General features: G+C 35.3%; 1 protein-coding gene across 2 annotated transcripts in view; it reads left to right on the forward strand.

The window, feature by feature from the left end:
- PIK3C3 (phosphatidylinositol 3-kinase catalytic subunit type 3) overlaps positions 1-18,190 on the forward strand; it is a 156,701-nt gene extending 138,511 nt beyond the window's left edge. For both annotated transcript variants that reach the window (XM_060028977.1, XM_060028978.1), the window contains 3 exons: positions 4,467-4,557; positions 8,913-9,038; positions 15,862-18,190. In XM_060028977.1, coding sequence (XP_059884960.1) covers positions 4,467-4,557; positions 8,913-9,038; positions 15,862-15,876 — 232 coding nt within the window. In that variant the 3' untranslated portion in view covers positions 15,877-18,190. The remainder of the gene's footprint in view (positions 1-4,466; positions 4,558-8,912; positions 9,039-15,861) is intronic.
- Positions 18,191-18,453: the final 263 nt, after the last annotated feature.

The following is an 18,453-nucleotide window of genomic DNA, read 5'->3' on the forward strand; positions in this document are numbered from 1 at the left end:
TCTTTTCATGGTTTTTGTTGATTGCTGATCAACAAGAAATCATTGAATAAACTGTGGACCACAAACAGAGCAGTCCCTTTTGAATTAAGTTATGAATGTTACTTGTACAGGTGCCGGAACACACTTTATGGTGTGATTTTCATGTAACAAAATACACTGTTATACCAATAATAAATTAGAAAATTTATTTTTTGAATACTCTTATGGCAACTCTTTAGTAATGCTAAAACATTTTAAATATTAAATGTTCAAGGAAAACATAACTGCTCTTAATCCATGTTTATGCCAAACACCATGCTAGACACTGATGATACAAAGAGGGCCTAAACTTTTCAGTAAAAATATTGAAATTTGGAATGCATTTTGCTGTATCAAGCAAAGTTCTTACATTGTCTTAGAGGATGTTTGCCTAGTCACCAAACAGCAGTGAATCTATTGATCACACTACTTTTCATCATTAATCTCATTGTTTTCCCTTCTAGAAGTAGTACACTTGTTAAATAAATATTTTTATAGGATTCTACTCTGATATTTGTTGCATGCAAAATGGATAGATTGTAGGGGAAACAAGATGTCTGAAATGCTGTTAAGAACCTCACTTGTTGTAGTTAATGCTTTTTATTCTTAGTATTGAAGGTTTTTACTGAAAAATTTAGACCATCTTTGTATACCCAGTGAGTAGCATGGTGGTTGGCATAAACATGGGTATGAGAAAGAGTTCATTTTCCTTGAACTCTGTACTTAACCTACTCCTTTTTAAAAATCTAATTTATATCACATCCATCCTTACATCTTTGTTTAGACTTGGTTTTGCCCACTTTGCCCACTCTATCATTTTTTTAAACTTAACCTTATATTTTCTTTTGATAATGGCTTTAAAGATTTCTGGTAACCTTTCTGTTTTTCTGGATAGCATTTGAATGACTAATATATAATTTCTGTTTTGTGTAACTGGTTCTGTCTTAAATGGAAAATGCAGGTTAATGGCAACAGATGTAAAAGATTAACACAGTTAAGGTAGTGACAGGTTATCCACAAAGTAATTGGATGTTTAAGCTTCTTATAGAATATTCCATTTTATATTTATTTACATTGTTTCCCTTTGCCATAATAATAGAAGCATGGGTGGTTATATGTATACCAGCAGATAATGGAGAAAACATTAATATTTGCCTTTTACAAAAGGAACACACATGCTTCCATAAAGGCAGACATTTTAACATAGATCCTGGCTGACCGTTAAAATCACCTGGGGTTCTTCGTGGGCTAAGGGGGGACCAAAACAGTTCTGAGCCCCATCAGATTTAAATGGTCTGGGATTTGGCCCAGTCATTGGTATTTTCAAAGAAGCTTCCCAAATGAATTTAATGGGCAGCCAGGTATGGGATATACTTTGAAATATCCCTTTCAAAACTGAACCTTGTATTCCTCTCCCTGTGTTACCTTGTGGTAGATTCCTGAGATCCCCCTATGGCAAGGTTGGGACAAACCCTATATAGTCAACAAAACAGAGTATGAATAATTAAGGGTTCATTGAAAGAATATTTTTTCGTAACATAATATGTAGCAGTTGGTTGTATCCTACTGACACCAGTCCTTACAAGCCTTCTCAGTGGACCCTTTTCTCTATTTCCATTTCCTACATACCACAGAGCTTAGAGAACGGCCTGGTGCCCTTTTTGCTCCCTAATGCCACTTCCGAACCATTTCTTCCCATTGCCTTCTTAAAGAAGGAAAGCCTAGACACACACCGTGAAATCAGATGAATTACCTACTGCTGACCATCAACTGCCTATTTCTCTGTCATTTTCATTCATTGAAAATTTTGTCTTCTTCTTCAGGCCTGCTTCTGTGACTTCAACATCTGCATAAATGGTCCAGCCATGACCGGACCCCTCTCGGGGCTGTGTCCTCCTCATGTAAAGCCAACCTTGGCCACTCCCTCTCATCAGTAGTAAATTTACCTCTCCAAAATCTTGATCCCCCACTTTTCACTTACTAGCCTCCTTTCTTCCTTCAGGTTTCTCCAGTAAGTCTTCCAGTCCTACTCTGCTATTGAAACTAATTTTATCAAAATAAACAATTACCTATACCAAATCCAGTGGCCACTTTTGCTTCCTAGAAGCTTTGACACAGTTGACCATGTCTTTGTTCCTAAAAACATTTATTTGGTGTAACCTACTCCTCTGTTTTCTTTTTGCCTTACTGGTCACTCCTGCTTCTTTGCTGGTACCTTCCCTCTTCTTCCTGACCTCTATATATTAAACTATCTACAAGTTCCATATCAGTATAAAGAGTTCTGGATCTTTTTCCCCTAAACTCTCTCCTTAAGCATTTACATCTAGACTTGTGACTTTAAATAGGATCCAAATGCTGGTGATTCCAAACTATTACCACCAGCCCTATTATCTCCTCTGAAATATGTCTAACTGCCTATTTGACATCTCTACTAAGAATGTAGTAGAGATCTCAAACTCAATATGTGTCTAAAATGGAACTCTTGATTCCCTGCCCCAAATCCTGTTCTTCTTTCATTCATTTTTTTTTTTTAATTTTGATAAATAACCATAGTTCCCCATGTAGGCTAAATCCTTGGTGACATTCAGGTTCTCTGTTCTCCCCTTTATTGAAGGCATCTTGAAGCAAGTGATATCCAGTCCATCTCCAAAATATAGCCTGATAATGTCCATATTATTTATTTTCCACCTGGACATCTGTAAAATAGTTTCCCTTCCTCCATTCTTATTCCCCACAGGATAGCCAGTGTGGGCTTTTACAAAATGCATATCTGAGTATGTCACTCTACTCTTTAAACTCATTTATTTCAGTACAGTTAGAATAACATCATACCTCCCTAAGATGACTTTTCTCCCCACCCCATCAGTCTTTGACCCATTTTGCTGTTTTTTCTTTATTTTTAAAAATCTTTTGTCAGTCAAGTACTCATGAAATTATCTTCTTTGTCAGTTTATTGTGTGAGTCCCCACCCTCCTCCAGAATGTAAGCTTCATGAGTATGTAGAGACCTTGTTTGTTCAGTTCACCACTATACCCATAGTGCCTAGAACAGTGTTTAGAGTGAGTACTCAATAAATATGTGTTGGTTGAATGAATAAAATTATTATGTGGGTAGAAATGGAATAAGCTGTGACATGGTTTTTATCAGTTCCCACAAGGAAATCAGTAACTTTTAAAACTATAAGTTCAAGCTGTTTAGCTATTATCATACTTTTTTTAAAAGAGTATAATTGAGTTAGGGCCTAATTTGATTAGAAGATTATATCAAGGTAGAATTTTTTCATTATAGTGCCTGATTTTCATGGGTAATATAAAATTCAAAAATGATGAAATAGGTAATTTGAGGTTCATATGGATAGTCATTTTTGTCTACAAGTTCTATTTTCATTACAGTTCAAGTATTAGTTTTTATGTACTTTTTTATATTATGGATAAGTAGATGGCTGGAATAAAGGTTCTGCATAACCTAAAGTCCTGACTTCCATCCACTCGAGAAGACAGTGCAAGGCACTTGTGTTGACACTTCTACCAAGACCAGCTAGAAACCTTCATTGCCTAAAACCAAAGCTTTCTTCACTTACATCCATCCCCAAAGTCAAACCTGGACCTCCTTTTATCACTACAGTGCTGCAGGGCCGCTCAGGGCATAACTGTCCAAGGGGAGAGTGTTCTGGAGCAGGAGGTGGATTGCACCCAGTGTACACTTAATGATACCTTTCCCCACATGGCTGCACTCCTGGAAATGAGATTTGGAATAGTAACATTCTTTATTCTTGTTTGGAGGAGGATGAAAAGTTTGATGATTGATGAGGATAAACCTTTAGTTCCTACAGGGGCCAGCATACTCCAAAGGTGAAGTTATTTAGATATCTTGCACATATTTAGTGTAGAAGAGTACAAGCTATTTTCTCCTCTGTTTAGGGTTGCTTATATCCAGGCCAGTCATTATATTTTCGAAGATGGTGGGATTAGTGTCCCTAGAGGATATTTATGAATGATTAGTGAACTCACACTATTTCCCTTTGACTCATTTACCCATGACATACTGAGGTAGTCTTAAGGTAGCAGATTCTTGTCAGCATTGAGCAAAGACAGATCTTCATTGCTTAGTAATGCTAATTAATGGTATAAAGCAGATTCCCCTTAGATCCCTTCTAAAAAGAATATACTTACTAAAGAATGAAAAACTGTCATTATTAGATGGTTACTCCAAAAGTGTGTTCCCTAGTGGGGGACCTAGAAATGGCATTATATCAAGACCTTAGAATAAGATATGTTTTCAAGGCTTGCTTTTCATTGAGACAGCTGGTGAATAAGCTCACATTCTATTTTCCATAGGAGTAATAGTAATCATTATAAAGCACTACTTCTAGGAGTGCTCTTAATATGAGAAAGAATGGCAAAATTCTAACACATTGCTATTTATTTTTCTTTCCCACTCTCCTTTAGGTATTCTAATCTTATTTTGAACTTGTTTTCCTTGATGGTGGATGCAAACATTCCAGATATTGCTCTTGAACCAGATAAGACTGTGAAAAAGGTAATTTTTATACATCCTCAGATATCATAGTCTACTTTTCATATGTAAAAAATAACAGGGTTTTAACAACCCATTTCCCCTTGTCCTGACCCCTAGACTCTTAAGTAACATGAATTAAGAAAGAGACCTTGTGTATATTTTTGTTTCACATTCCAGAATATGACAGCCTCTCAAGTCCTCTGCAACAAGTTTTATCCCCTTGCCTGTTTGTACCCACAGTCACATGAATAGGTCACTACACCAGGAGAGGGAGCTTACTATCACAGCCCTTGCTCTTTGTCCTGAAAGTTTAGCTTCTCTTTAATATTCCTACTGGGATACCTGATTCCTGGTACTCCCAGACTAAGCCTGCTAAGCCCAGACTCAGAAACAAAATATTGTAATAGTATGGAGAAGCAGAAGCAAACAGCCATTCTTTATCCTTCCCATTCATACCCTTGCTTACAGGGGTTTCTTACTGTGTCAGGAGAATAGAGACCTGCCTTAACTTAACCTGCAAAGAGAAGAATGAAGGAAAGCCATCACATAGATGAGCAGTTATTCAGAACAATCGTACCCTGAGTTGCAGCAGGAGATGGGAGGAAGGGTAACAGATTTGACGATTTTTATTAAAATTAATTTCTTACTCTCTGATTCATTGAGAGGGATGTATGTAGTGTACTTTATTTATCCAAGGTAACATAAAATGATCTTAAATATCAGTGTGGTTATTAATACTGAACTTCAAAGTTAGTGTAGTTTTTTAACTTACAGAGGTATAAAATTACTAAAATTAAAACAGTCTCATAGATGGAATTGCCCTGGTGGTTAAATTAATAATTGGCACCAAAATCCCTAAGTTCTGATGTAATTGACTCTGAGCATTATTAGAAAGGTACCTCTGTGGTTTAAACATTGTCTTGGTCCATTTGGGCTGCTATATATAACAAAATACAAGAGACTGCATGGCTTGTAAACAACAGAAATTTATTTCTCATGCTTCTGGAGGCTAGAAGTTCTAGATCAGGGTGCCAGAATGGTCAAGTTAAGGCCCTTTTTGGGTCGAAAACTTGTTGTATCTTCATAGAGTGGAAGGCACTAGGAAGCTCTGTGGGATCTCTTTTATAAGAGCACTAATCCCATTCATGAGGGTTCCACCCTCATGACCTAAACACCTCCCAAAGGATCCACCTCCTAATACTATCACATTGGGCATTAGTGTTTCAACATGGATTTGGGGGATACAAAAATATTTACATCATTGCAAACATGAATGAAGCTAATCTCTTTTACCTAATTTTATGAGTCATTGGCAAGCAATGAGAGGGATTTTAATGTAAATATTTTATTGCTTAACGATTTAAGGAAATTATGTTCTTATTAAGATTTCATTTATTATTATCCAGGAAGCACTGTTTCAGCACCCCCCACCCCCAAACTAGGCAATGGACTACTTATCACACTAGGTTTTGGCCTGGGTTATTTTTTGTCAATTTAAGCTCATCCATCAAGAAACATGGTTGATGAACGTTTTCTTAGCTAAAGTTGATGACTGCACCAGATTTCAAATGTTGTTGCCTTTTTTTTTTGCTTTGCTGTTTTCAGGATCTGTTTTTGCTGTTTATTTTAAACCCATCTATCTCTGTCATATGTTCACTGTTGCCTGACTTCACTTGTGTTCAGAAGTCATTTATGAAAGTTCTAACAGTATTTGTCAAACGGAGTCTTCCAGTTTCTTCTGCCAGTTGTTATATAGTTACTGTTCTTTTGTTTCAACTTTTGCTTCTCTTTTAGAGAATCATGATTTTATTGTTTAATTTGTTACCAGCTCTCTTTATGGCATCATCCTTTAACACATGAAGCAATTAATTTATGGGGAAGAAAAGCATGTACCTTAGTCATTTTTCTTTACACTGTTTACTCCCTAGCTGTTTATTCTAGTTTCAATTAAGTGAACCTTGAACAAAAAGTATTTTACCATATTTTTACCCAAAAGGGTATTCCATAAAGATTTATTTGCTTGCTACTGTTTTATCAAGAATGTGAAGTAACCAATTGCAACATAAACTTGACTTTAAAGTAATAATAATATTGGAAAGTGATGCTGCAATAGACTAAAATTTATGTTTCATATTGTTTGGCTTTTTTAAGAAGTAGAAATAGGTTTTAATACTTTGTGAAATAACACTTGCTGGCATTACTTTGAAGTCTTACTACCTAGAAAATTTTTGCATTGATCTCATGAATGAAAGCCAGCTAAAGAAACAGAGTAGCACATTTGAGGCTGAAGTCTTCAGAGAAGTACATATTATTCAAATTATTTAATCATAACAAAGTTCAACAATATTTTCCTTTTTTCTAACATATTTTAGTACATATATATCAATTTCTTTTTGCTTCTTTTTAAACTGTCTACTCATTTTATGGTGCTTCATAGATAATTGCGTTTCTTACAGATTTTGAAGGTTGTAGCAACTCTGTGTTGAGCAAGTCTGTTGGTGCCATTTTTCCAACAACATTTGCTCACTTTGTGTCTCTGCATCACATTTTGGAAATTCTCACGATATTTTAAACAAAGGGTATCTTATCTACCTTTGAAAGACAGTGCAGAGGCTGAGATTTACAAGTGTGTATCCTTTTGCTTAAAGGCACTCTCCAGATTGTTTTGAGTGCAGCCTTACTAATGAGGTATGAAAGGAGAGGGTTTGGAGCTGGTAGGGATAGCCAAGAAGTCAGGGGAGAAATTCTGGAAAGGTGAAAGTCACAGAGGTGACTTAGGGGACAATAACAAGTAGCCTAACATAAGTCAGTATATACGAAAACAGATCAACCATTTATATGTTGTTAACCTTCTTTGTTATAAAAGAGAATATCTTCATATTTGGCAAATAACATTTTCTTTATATGCTAAATACATATCTTCTGTTTGTAATTTAAGTACTTAGGTAAGTATGCAAGTTTTGATAAATTGGGTTAAAGTTTTATTTTGATTCTCCTGCCCTACAGTTTTTTGACGTTCTTAAAAAATAGTTCCAAAATTGTCAGACGTGACCTCTCTAAGTAGAAATCAAGGAATATAATGGATTAAACTCTTTAACTGGGACCCAGAAATGGGAGAGAGAGTTGATTGAAAGTATACTTTTATGTCTCCCTCCACCAAATTGTCCTTCACTTATTATATTAACCTCTCTTTTACCTCCTCTATCCTGAGGCTGAGGGCTGTCGGATCAGCTGGTATACTTCCAGTGCAGTGAAGAGAAAAGAGCACTGAGCAGGGCCATGGGTTGTCATACTGTCTGCCCTTTCTTCTTCCTGGTTTTATAGTAGTTAAACTCTATACTTAAAAGGAAATACTAAATGTGGACCACTTTTTATCCACTTGGAAATCCCATTTTCTCCTAGCCTGCCTTTTCAGAAATATATATGGGTTATTTATAAGAGGAGAAAGGAGTTAGTACAATGGTTAGTGCAGTAGGATGCAATTGTCTGGAAGTGCAAGCCACTTATCATCAGTTAAAGGTCCCTGGATTGGCTGCATAAATTCTGTGTCTCAGTTTCTGCATCTTATAGATGGAGATATTATCTACCTCAGAGCCATCTGAGAGTTGAGTGAAATACTGCATGTAAAGTGCTTTGCACAGTGTTTAGCACAAAGTAGTCATTCAGTAACATTGGCTTTTGTGTTTTAGGGAACTATTCTGATATATATCTCTACTAAGTTTTCTAGTACTTATTGCTATTGAGAATCAACTGTATGTTTTAATATGAAATAATGAAAAAGTCCTCTGTCTTTGGAAATTATAGGCCAGTTGAAGTAGTTCTTTGCAGAAGTACAGGGAACTCCTATAGGAAAGGGGACATTTTAGAAGATCTAGTTTAGTTCATTTTGCCAGCAATTGACATAGTTCCTGTTCTTGTGTAGGCAGAGAAGGTGAGGGAGAATAGTAATATAAGCTTACCTTGCTATATCCATTTCATAAAGTGAAGGGGATTGTTAATAATTATTATGTCACAATTTAAATCTTATAATTCTAGCTTTGAAATGCAAATACTAAAGCACACCTTTGAGTTAAAAGAACAATTTTTGTCTCTTTTTAAATTTGCGGGGTCTAACAGAATTATATTTTCTATTCACTTTGTTAATTTTTTTCTGCAGAAATATTTACAACCAACAAAGATAGGGTGATATAAAGAGCATATAGCAAAAAGTAAAGTTCCACATTCAAGAGAATAGTATTCAGAACTCCTTACAGGTTATGAATCATTTCTTTGGCATAGAATAGTTCATTGTAATAATATCTATATCTGTTTGTTCTTGTCTTTTCGAAATGTGTGTTTTTCTTTATTCAAAAGCTAATAAGACTGTGACCTTGTAGGTTCAGGATAAATTTCGTCTAGACCTGTCTGATGAAGAGGCAGTGCACTACATGCAGAGTCTGATTGATGAAAGTGTCCATGCTCTGTTTGCCGCGGTGGTAGAGCAGATTCACAAGTTCGCCCAGGTAAGTTCTCTGAGGGCAGTGTGTTCATCTCAGCTTCTCCGTGTACTACCCTAGAATCCTCACAGAACCATACCTTTCCCTGCCAATGACATCTTTTCTGTTTTTTTTGGTCAAGCCTTCTTGACATCTCACCAACCTGCCAATGTGAAAGTGTTCAATGCACTAGTAACATGCACTAAAACATCCCACTGAAATGTTCTTAGTAACTAAATTGTGGGGTGTCAGCATAGGTGTATCTGTCCTTTTTAGTCAGTGGTGACTATAAACCCTTCTTGAGAATAATCTTGGGTCTAGCAGAGGCCTTGACAAGTGAGACTTGGACACTCGTTGGATTTTGGTAAACTGTGAAGTGCTAGGAAAGGAGTTTAGAAGCTGAGAAAAGCGATGTGTAGCACATACAGATCTATTTGTAGACTTTTGGTTAGCAGACTCTTTCCTATAAATGTTTGAGGGAAGACTTTTTGATGATAAACCTCAGATTTGAAAACTGTTTTAGTTTTAAACTTCATAATGAGGTTGATGCTGGAAGTGATCAGCAAACAGAAAAATTAGGCCGCTTTCCTCTCCCACATCCTCTCACTCCTCTCCTTGTAAACTCCTTCCTGACTTTACACATTCAGTTAATAATAATTTTACAAATAACCCAAGCTCAAAGCTTGTCTGTTTTAACTTCTCCCTCACTCAGTATACAGAATGTTACCAAGTCTTGCGAGTTTCTTTAAGCATTTTTTAAATCATCGTTTTCTGTCATTTTCCCATTATAGACATTTTAACCCAGTTGTTTTTCACTTTATGATACCTTGGGTAACTAAAATCCTTCATAACTGTTCTCTCTGTTTTAGTATTTTTTTTTTTTTGCAGCATTCTTATCTTTATTATGCTAAATATTTCAGTTAGATATATCTTCACAAAATACTGTTTTACACTGGGTTTTGTTTTGTTTTGTTTTAAATTTAAATGTGAAAAGTGTTTCCCTAGTGCCTAAAAGTGACATCCAATCTCTAGGAACTCAAGGCCTTCCAGACTGCTGTGTTCTAAACTTCTTTCTAAGCTATTTTCCTAATACTCTCTTTCTCTCAATATTTTTATCCTCTTCCATTTCTCTGGCTACTTTGCTGTTCTATTTCTTCAGCCCAGAATATACATCTTCTTAATAATGAATCATCTGTAAACTCCTGCTTGCTAAAATCCAGTCTGTCCTTCCAAGATCTATTCTTAATGCCACTCTGATTCATCTTCCTCTGAATATTAATAGTACTTTGTACTTTTATTATAAGTTGAACTTATATTTTGTTTTCTATTACAGATATTTGGATACTTACCTTATAACTCCTAAAATGCAAACTTCTTAAAGGATGGGATGTATATCAGTGACCCAGAAACACAGTGCCTTTAAACACTTAAGAAATATCTAATGAGCATAGGGGAATTTTTTTCCTGTAATGTTAGCTGATACTCTTTCTCTCTCTGAACAAAACATGTTTCTTCTCTCTGAACACCAGTCTGAGTCATATTTTATTATAAGTGCCAACTCAAGGTTTGATTCACATGTCATTAATCATAGTCACTTCTCAAGAGAGTAAACTGTGACTCAGATAGTAAGTAAGTGACTTGTCAGAGCCACCAAGCTAGCTAATGGCAGATCTGGATCAGCATATAGCACAGCAGAATATTTTAGAGCTGTAAGGGAAAAAGGCCCAGAGATGTATAATGACTTAACCAACTTCATGTGTCTAACAAGGCACAGAATCAAGGCTTGAACCCAGATCTTTTGACCCCCCATATCCAACCAATGATAATCTAGATTACTTTGTAGTTTGCCGAACTCGAGTCTTCTTTATCAGAATCCCATATTCTTTTTTATTTTCTACTGAGGTATAGTTGATTTACAATGTTATATAAGTTTCAGGTGTACAACATAGTGATTAACAAGACTCCCATATTGTTTATCCCAAGAAGTTAACCTGAAAATATCCATGCTCTTAGGTTTCTTTAAATATGTCATCTCTGCTCATACTTTTGTACAACTAAAACAATATCAACATAAGAGTAACATAAGAGGGCTTCCCTGGTGGCGCAGTGGTTGAGAGTCCGCCTGCCGATGCAGGGGACACGGGTTCGTGCCCTGGTCTGGGAAGATCCCACATGCCGCAGAGCAGCTGGGCCCGTGAGCCATGGCCGCTGAGCCTGCGCGTCCGCAACGGGAGAGGCCACAACAGTGAGGGGCCCGCGTACTGCAAAAAAAAAAAAAAAAAAAAAGAGTAACATAAGAATATTAAATTTAATTGGAACTTGCTTAGGCATTGAAGGGTACCAGAGATACTAAATGAGGTCTTAATTTCACATAAGTCTTTTCAAATTATAAAATTATAGATGCATACTTGTTTCTTAACTAATCTCTGAGGAAGTTTATTTTCCCTTTGAAATTCACATTCCTAAATATACATTTTCTAAATATTGATACTAATAAATCACATGCACACTCAAATTTTGATGATCAACATCTGTTTTTTGTCACTCATAGCATTTATTATAAGGATGCATTTTGCTAATTGAGTTACGCTAATTTTAGTGTATTCCTGTTAATCATTATGGATTATAGAACCCAGTTTTTAGAAAATGGAGGTAGACAGATACATGCTAACAAAAGTTCTTTCTACATAAAAGAAGTATTCTTTAAAATGACTAAAAAATTGCCAGATACAACTATTATGTTGAAATGCTGAAAAGGCTTATTTTATTCCATCACGCCAATTGCTAGTAAGGGTAGAGATTAAACATTGCAATATTTGTTGCCTAGCAACACCCACCTATTAGTGGTAGAAATTTTCCACTGAAAAACACTTTTATTTGGGTCATTGTCTTTGAAATTGCATCATCAGAACTCTTCTTCCCAGCAGAAAGGTGGAGGTCACTTAGTTTGGATCACTTCCTGCTCTAAAACTATGCCTTTCAATGGAAATCTCTCACATTGCAGCCCATTCCTTTCCAGTTTCTGCTTTTTCCTGTCTCTCTTCACTGATTGATGGTGGAAGTTTGGAGAAAGGGGATGTGATTTTCATTAATCTTAATACATATTAAATCTAATTAAATGAATCTTTATAGATTAGGGTTAGAAATATATATTTTTTTGCACACTAAATGTTAAAAAGTAAGAACAGATTGCATTCAGAAATTTTACCTAAGTCCCAGCTCAGGATACTAAGAACAAAGATCACTGTCATCCATCTGGCAAGGACCCTTCCTTAGCCCCTGGATGTTCAAGGAGGAGGACCACAGGTCCGAGTGGAGGGTCACATGAATGTGCAGTCCCATCTGTGCACCTTTAACTTAATAGAAGCCAGCTATACACACACACTCTTACACTTGAGGGGGTTAAAAAAAACAACAGTGAAAGCAGGAAAACAGTGTGTTCCTTATGCCTGATATTTCCCATGTGTCTAGTAAATGTGTCAGGGACTCCCTCCGAAGTGTTTCAGATCCGACGTTCCTGCCATAACGTAACTTCTTACAATGCTGAATGTCATTCCAATATTGAGGGTTCTCATTTTTTTTTTGTACAACATGGCCTCAGTACAAGCCATCTGCCCCATCTACTGTTCAAACAAAGAAATAGGTTTTTTGCATAAGTGCTGAGGGGAAAGCTTCCTATTTTGGACTCTTTGAGAAATGACTCCAGTATGTTGCCTTCTGAAGGGCTTTTCTTGAGTAATTTTGTTTATTTATATTCTGTTTTACCTTTAGGGACTGATCTTAGTTCTTAAACCCAGTGTAGGATGTTTCCACTGTAACTGTTCTACTCTCATCTACTTTAAGAAGGCATGGATGCAAAAGATGCCCTAAGGAGAAGAGACTAGAGCATCATTTCTGATTTTACATTATATGGATCTTATTTTACCATTAGGAGTAAAGAAGAGCAATGTAAAATATTTCATTGATCAAAACTTAAAAGTATTGAATTATGTGACCAAATAGAAATTCTTCAGTTCTAAAACAAAGTGATTTTTAATTTAGTAAATATTTTTCTAAAGAGTCAGATGATTCCCAGATATGTGGCTTAAATAAATAACACCAGTATATCATACAAAACTATTTTTTATCATTTTGTGTCCCAGATCTAGCCCTAATATATTTGAGTTATCCTGTAAGGAATAAGAAGAAGAACAACAACAAAAACACAATAGTAGCAATAATAGCAGCCTATTGAACACTTAAATGTGCCAGAAATTATGTAAACTTTTTTCTCTTCAGTACCTCCTTTAATCCTCATACCTGTAGAGTAAATGTATCACTAGGCTTGTTTACAGATGAGAAAGCTGAGGCTTAGATAGGTTAAATAACTTGCCCAAGGTCTCAAGGTGAACAGGTGAAAAAGTCCAGATTCAAACTCAAACCCTGGATTGTAGAAATAGACAGTAGTTTCTAAATAATGTTTTTCTCAATTTACATCTATGTCTTAATTTATTAGGTATGAATAGATTATGTGGTGAGTGGTGAGTTTTAAAAATAGACTTGTAAATTTTAAAAATGATCTTTTAATTTTCTCTCTTTAATCTTTCATCTGAGCATCAAAAGAAAAAAAATCCATGCAGACAGCCAATAGTGTATGACATAAAAAGGAGTTATTGGGAACAGTTAATCCCTGATAAATATGATAAATATGGGATATCACTTATCTTGTACATTGGCCAAAACCCAGTCTTGAATTTTATCGACTCACATGTTCTCTCTTGTTGCACTGCAGTCAGTACTGCTGCATAACTATGTTAAAACCTATGATGTTATAAACTATAATATAGGCACTTGGTACATTACAAATGTTTTAAGGTTTTAAGATTAGTTATCGTAATAGCAGCACTCAGCAGAATGCTCCATAACTTTCAGCTAAAATTCCCTACAGTTTATTTTTCATCAGTACAAATTTAATTTCCTTATCTTTTCTAAGGAAAGTTTTCAGACACTTGAATGCACTCCATGGTAAGATTTGCCTGTTCAGTTCATTATCGGCTTTAGTAAGTTTATTTGTAATACTAACTATTGTTTTCCCTCCCCTCTGTTATATCGAACTTTTATGTAAGTTCTTTAAATGTGAAGGGAGTGGAATATTTTGGGCTGGCTCTACTACATAGTGTTACTAATTTTTTCCCCCATAGGTACAGACACTTTGAAATATTTATGAAATCTCTTAGAGACCATCTGTTTAGTAGCAGCATTTTTCTCGCATACAAACATACGTATACACAGGTGTGGATACATAGGTGTGGTTTTTCTTTGTTTCCAGGGTATTTAGACTTCCTAGCATGTCAGTGAGGAACTTTCGCAGTTTGCCTTTAATCTGCATTTTCAACTTTCATCATCTTCTACCAGCCTTCTAAAAGAACCTTCTTTGTAACCCTGATGAGCTACCCCATGACACTTCCTATACCCAATATCCCTACTTCCCCAAGTAGTACACCTTTTTCTTTGCCTAGAATGAGTCCCCACCCATTTGTCTAACTTTCAGGTGTGTGCAGGGGAGGGGTTGCGGGTAGGGGTAAATAACTGTTTCTTTATATAAGCATTTTGTCTTAAAGTAACTTGGGGTCTCCCATAGAAGCTGAACTGTTCCTGGTACATAGTACCAAATAAATGTATGTGATTTTATGTAAGTGCCAAGGACCATTTGAGAAGTTTATTTTCTCTGATACTACCTTTAAGAAAATACTTAAATAGCTTCTTAAATTATAAATTACATTCCTTTTATTAGCATTAAAAATAAATCTTACCATATTCTTTCTAGAATTGCCACTTTAAATTATATAGATTAAAATCAGTCAGCATCTTTCACATTTATAAGCATATACACGCATGTGCACATACATACACAAACCCACTTGTCAGCACGGTTCTTTTTCCTTCCCGTTTTCTTTCAGAGTAATAATGAGGTGAAGTTCATAGAAACAAAGTTTTGTGACCCATAAAAAGCATTCTTAATTCCTCCAAGATAAGCCAGCATATATTTGACTGAATCAGAGGGCACATGAGGTGTGGATGACTCACCCCAAAAAGGTGCCCAGAGTTGTTCTTACTGAGAGAGTGGGTGATTGTACATGTTAAAGACAACAACCTTTAACTGTTGTACATTACTTTGAGATAATTGTGAGGGTGCCTAGCACAAAATAGGTGTTAAAAATGTTGATATCTTTTATTTTAACTTGATATTTTAATATTGAACACTATTAATGTATTGGCCCCAAAACAACTCTTGACTGGGCCTTTCTTATTCTTTCAGGACTGCTTCCTTTGATTTTTTTTTTCCAGACCATTTCTGTACTCTGTATTGTGCATTGGCTGCACTCTGGAATAAATTATACATTTTCACAGTCTCTAAAAATGTCATACCAAGAACTAAGCTCACTACTCAAAATATTAATCATCTGTCACTGCAGAATTCAGTGGAATTTTTGCCTTCCTAGTGCTAGATTTGTCTGCCGTGTAATAATGAGATCATCTTGAGCTTACAGTTAGCAAACATTCCCTCTCTCAAATATTTGCTCATATAAACTGATTTTTAAGCCAAGTCTTAGGAATCCTGTACATTGTAGTTAATTTAAATCCTCTTCATGGCATGTAGTAAAGTAATAATTTCACCTTTTTTTTTTTAATAGACTTTTTTTTAAAAAAATTAAGGACTGGAATTACCTGAGGGTGTTTTGGGTTTTTTTTTCTATTAAAGAATTATATGTCTCTTTCTAAGCAGTTTTTAGAACTATAAACTTGTTTCTCTTTCTTTGTGAACAGTGAAGCTAATTATTTTCTGTTTCTTTGTTTTTAATTTTTGTAGTACTGGAGAAAATGAAATTGGTTTGGCCCATCAAGATGCTTGTCTCTGTAAGGAAACTACTTTAGAAACAACATGTGTATAACGAAGACTTCAGGCTAACGAGCAAGGAAGAGAATATTAGTCTTCAAAATACCATATATCCTAAATGTTACAGGCATCCTAAATGCCTGAATTCTGTTTCCTTGGTTGTCCTTGCTTAAATATGGTCCTGAAGGGTTTGTTCTGATATATTGTATATATTTATTTTCAAATGTACACATTGTTAATAAGCTAAGAAGTAAAAATTTTGTTCCAGAACTACGTACATATTATGAGAGCTCTGAAGGAATTTCATGTTGACATAGTAAAACATTTTAGTCTTCAAGTTTGAAAGTCCATTTTTTTCTTCATCTTTTCACATCAGATGAGCAGTTATATGAATCTGGACTGTCTTAGTTTTGGTTGGTTGGTTGTCTCTCCCTCCCTTGTTCCCTTTCTCTCTTCTTCCTTCTCCTCTCCCCCTACATTTTTTATTTTTTAATTTTTTGTCCTAACCTATAACACTTAAAGTTTTACACTTTATGGCCTATTCATTTATACGTTGAGAATTGTATATATTTCAAATAAGATAGTCATTTTTTTTTACAAATACTGTATTTTGTTTCTTATTTTTTTTGTGGTTCACATTTCTCTTAGGTTTTAAGTACATAAAGCAGGTTATAAAAATGTGGCTATCTGAATAATTGGCCAAAAGGTAATATGGCAGCAGCTTTTCATATTGAGCCTAAAATATTTTTACATGTAAGCATAAATTGTCTTTCTGCAATAATTTTTTTTTTGTAATGAAAACTTAGTTTTCAAGAGCTTTTAAAAATAGCTCCCCTAGACCTGTTAATGTAATATATCCTTTCTGATTAAAGCAAAATAATTTTTGGTCTTTTAAGACTAGAAGTCCTACTAATCCATCTAGCTTTTTTGCATCATGGAACTTTAGGGAAAAGGAACAAACACAAACGAAAAGAGCAGCACAGTAATAATCTTTGCAAATTAATGTGTTGCAAGGTCATGTGATTTTGTTTTGGAAGATAAATAATATCTCATTCTTCTGGTGCTGAATAAATATTTAATATCAAATGACAGAAAAGATTAAGAAGGTTAAATTTAGGCAGAGTTTCAGAGAATGTCATTAATTATAATGTTTGTCACCAAATTCATATCTGTGAGTCTGCCTTGTTGGGGTGGGGTTCCCAGCTGGAAAGCAAGCATATAATTAAGAGATATCTTAGAAGCATATGGAATGTGACTTGTATAAAACATACATCAGATTAGAAAAATGGTAAAGATGAAAAGGCCTTTGCAAATTATCGTAAGAGAATAATGACTAACCTAATTGGCAAGCTTCATCCTCTCTTGCTTTTTCTTTGCTTCACATATTTCCATCATTTTTTGTTGCCTAGAAGTTTATAACCGATCTGCATTCTTATTCTTTTAGTCCTATTTCTATTGGTACCAAAAAGTTCTCAAAATGGCGTTGCTGAAAGTGACCACTCCAACTTTCTGAACTCTTTTAATTCTTTATTTGTAGCTTTTTAATTGACACTTAGTGGGTAGTTTTGTTATAGTTACAGAGGTTGGCCCTTTTCTCTAAAGGGCCAAGATAGTAAGTATCTTCAGCTTTGGAAAGCATATGATCCTGGTCACAACAACTGAACTCTGCTTTATGAGTAAAACAGTCATAGACAACATGTAAACAAATGGCATGGCCAGATTTGACCCTCAGGCCATAATCTGCTGACCCCTGTTTGAATTAACTATAGGGCAAACTGGGTCATTTTAATTATCTTTATAAAATCCATAACATTTTGCATAGATAGTAACATGTATATTTATATTACATGCTCTATATTTTTTGGACTAGTATGAAATTGTATAATGGCAAACACTGACAACTAGTAAGGAGGGTTGATCATGAGTAACCTTGTAGTCCATGCAAACTTGGTAGGGATTATGAGGGAGATAGAGCTTTCTAGGAAGGAAGACATGTATTGACCGAAGATAGATAGCGGCTTTGGTTTTGCAAAGTATTTTGACTCTGGGTGGTGAGCCTACATCAGAAAGAAAAATGATTCATCAGTTTCAATTTCTATTGCTCACAGCAACCTCTGTGCTCTTACTATTTTCCCCAAATGCCATTGTTTTTTATAACGTAGTCTGTATTTTCCTTTACTATCATTGCCATTCAGATTCTTTGGCAAGTTTTACAGTGTTTCAAGCACAATGCTTGCTTTGAGTTTGAAGAAAGTGTTTGTGAGGACACAGTGCTTTAATTAAAAATTATGAGTGTACTATAGTATTCAGAGTGGTATTTCTGAGTTAGGGAAAGAAAGTGTGGATAGCAGCCACTGTGAGTGGGGCTACCAGAAAAAAGTAAAGTGTGGTTCACATCCCTAAATAAGGGGTTGATACAACCTGATTTTTGTTATTCTCCATATACTAGGGTTGTATGTTATTCTCCATATACTAGGGTTGTATGTTCCCCAGCTCATTTGTTTTATGTTTTGGGTATATATTATAATAATAATAGTCAACATTATTTATAAGGGCTTACTATTA

The sequence above is a fragment of the Delphinus delphis genome, chromosome 13, assembly GCF_949987515.2.
Source record: "Delphinus delphis chromosome 13, mDelDel1.2, whole genome shotgun sequence".
Lineage (NCBI taxonomy): Eukaryota > Metazoa > Chordata > Mammalia > Artiodactyla > Delphinidae > Delphinus > Delphinus delphis.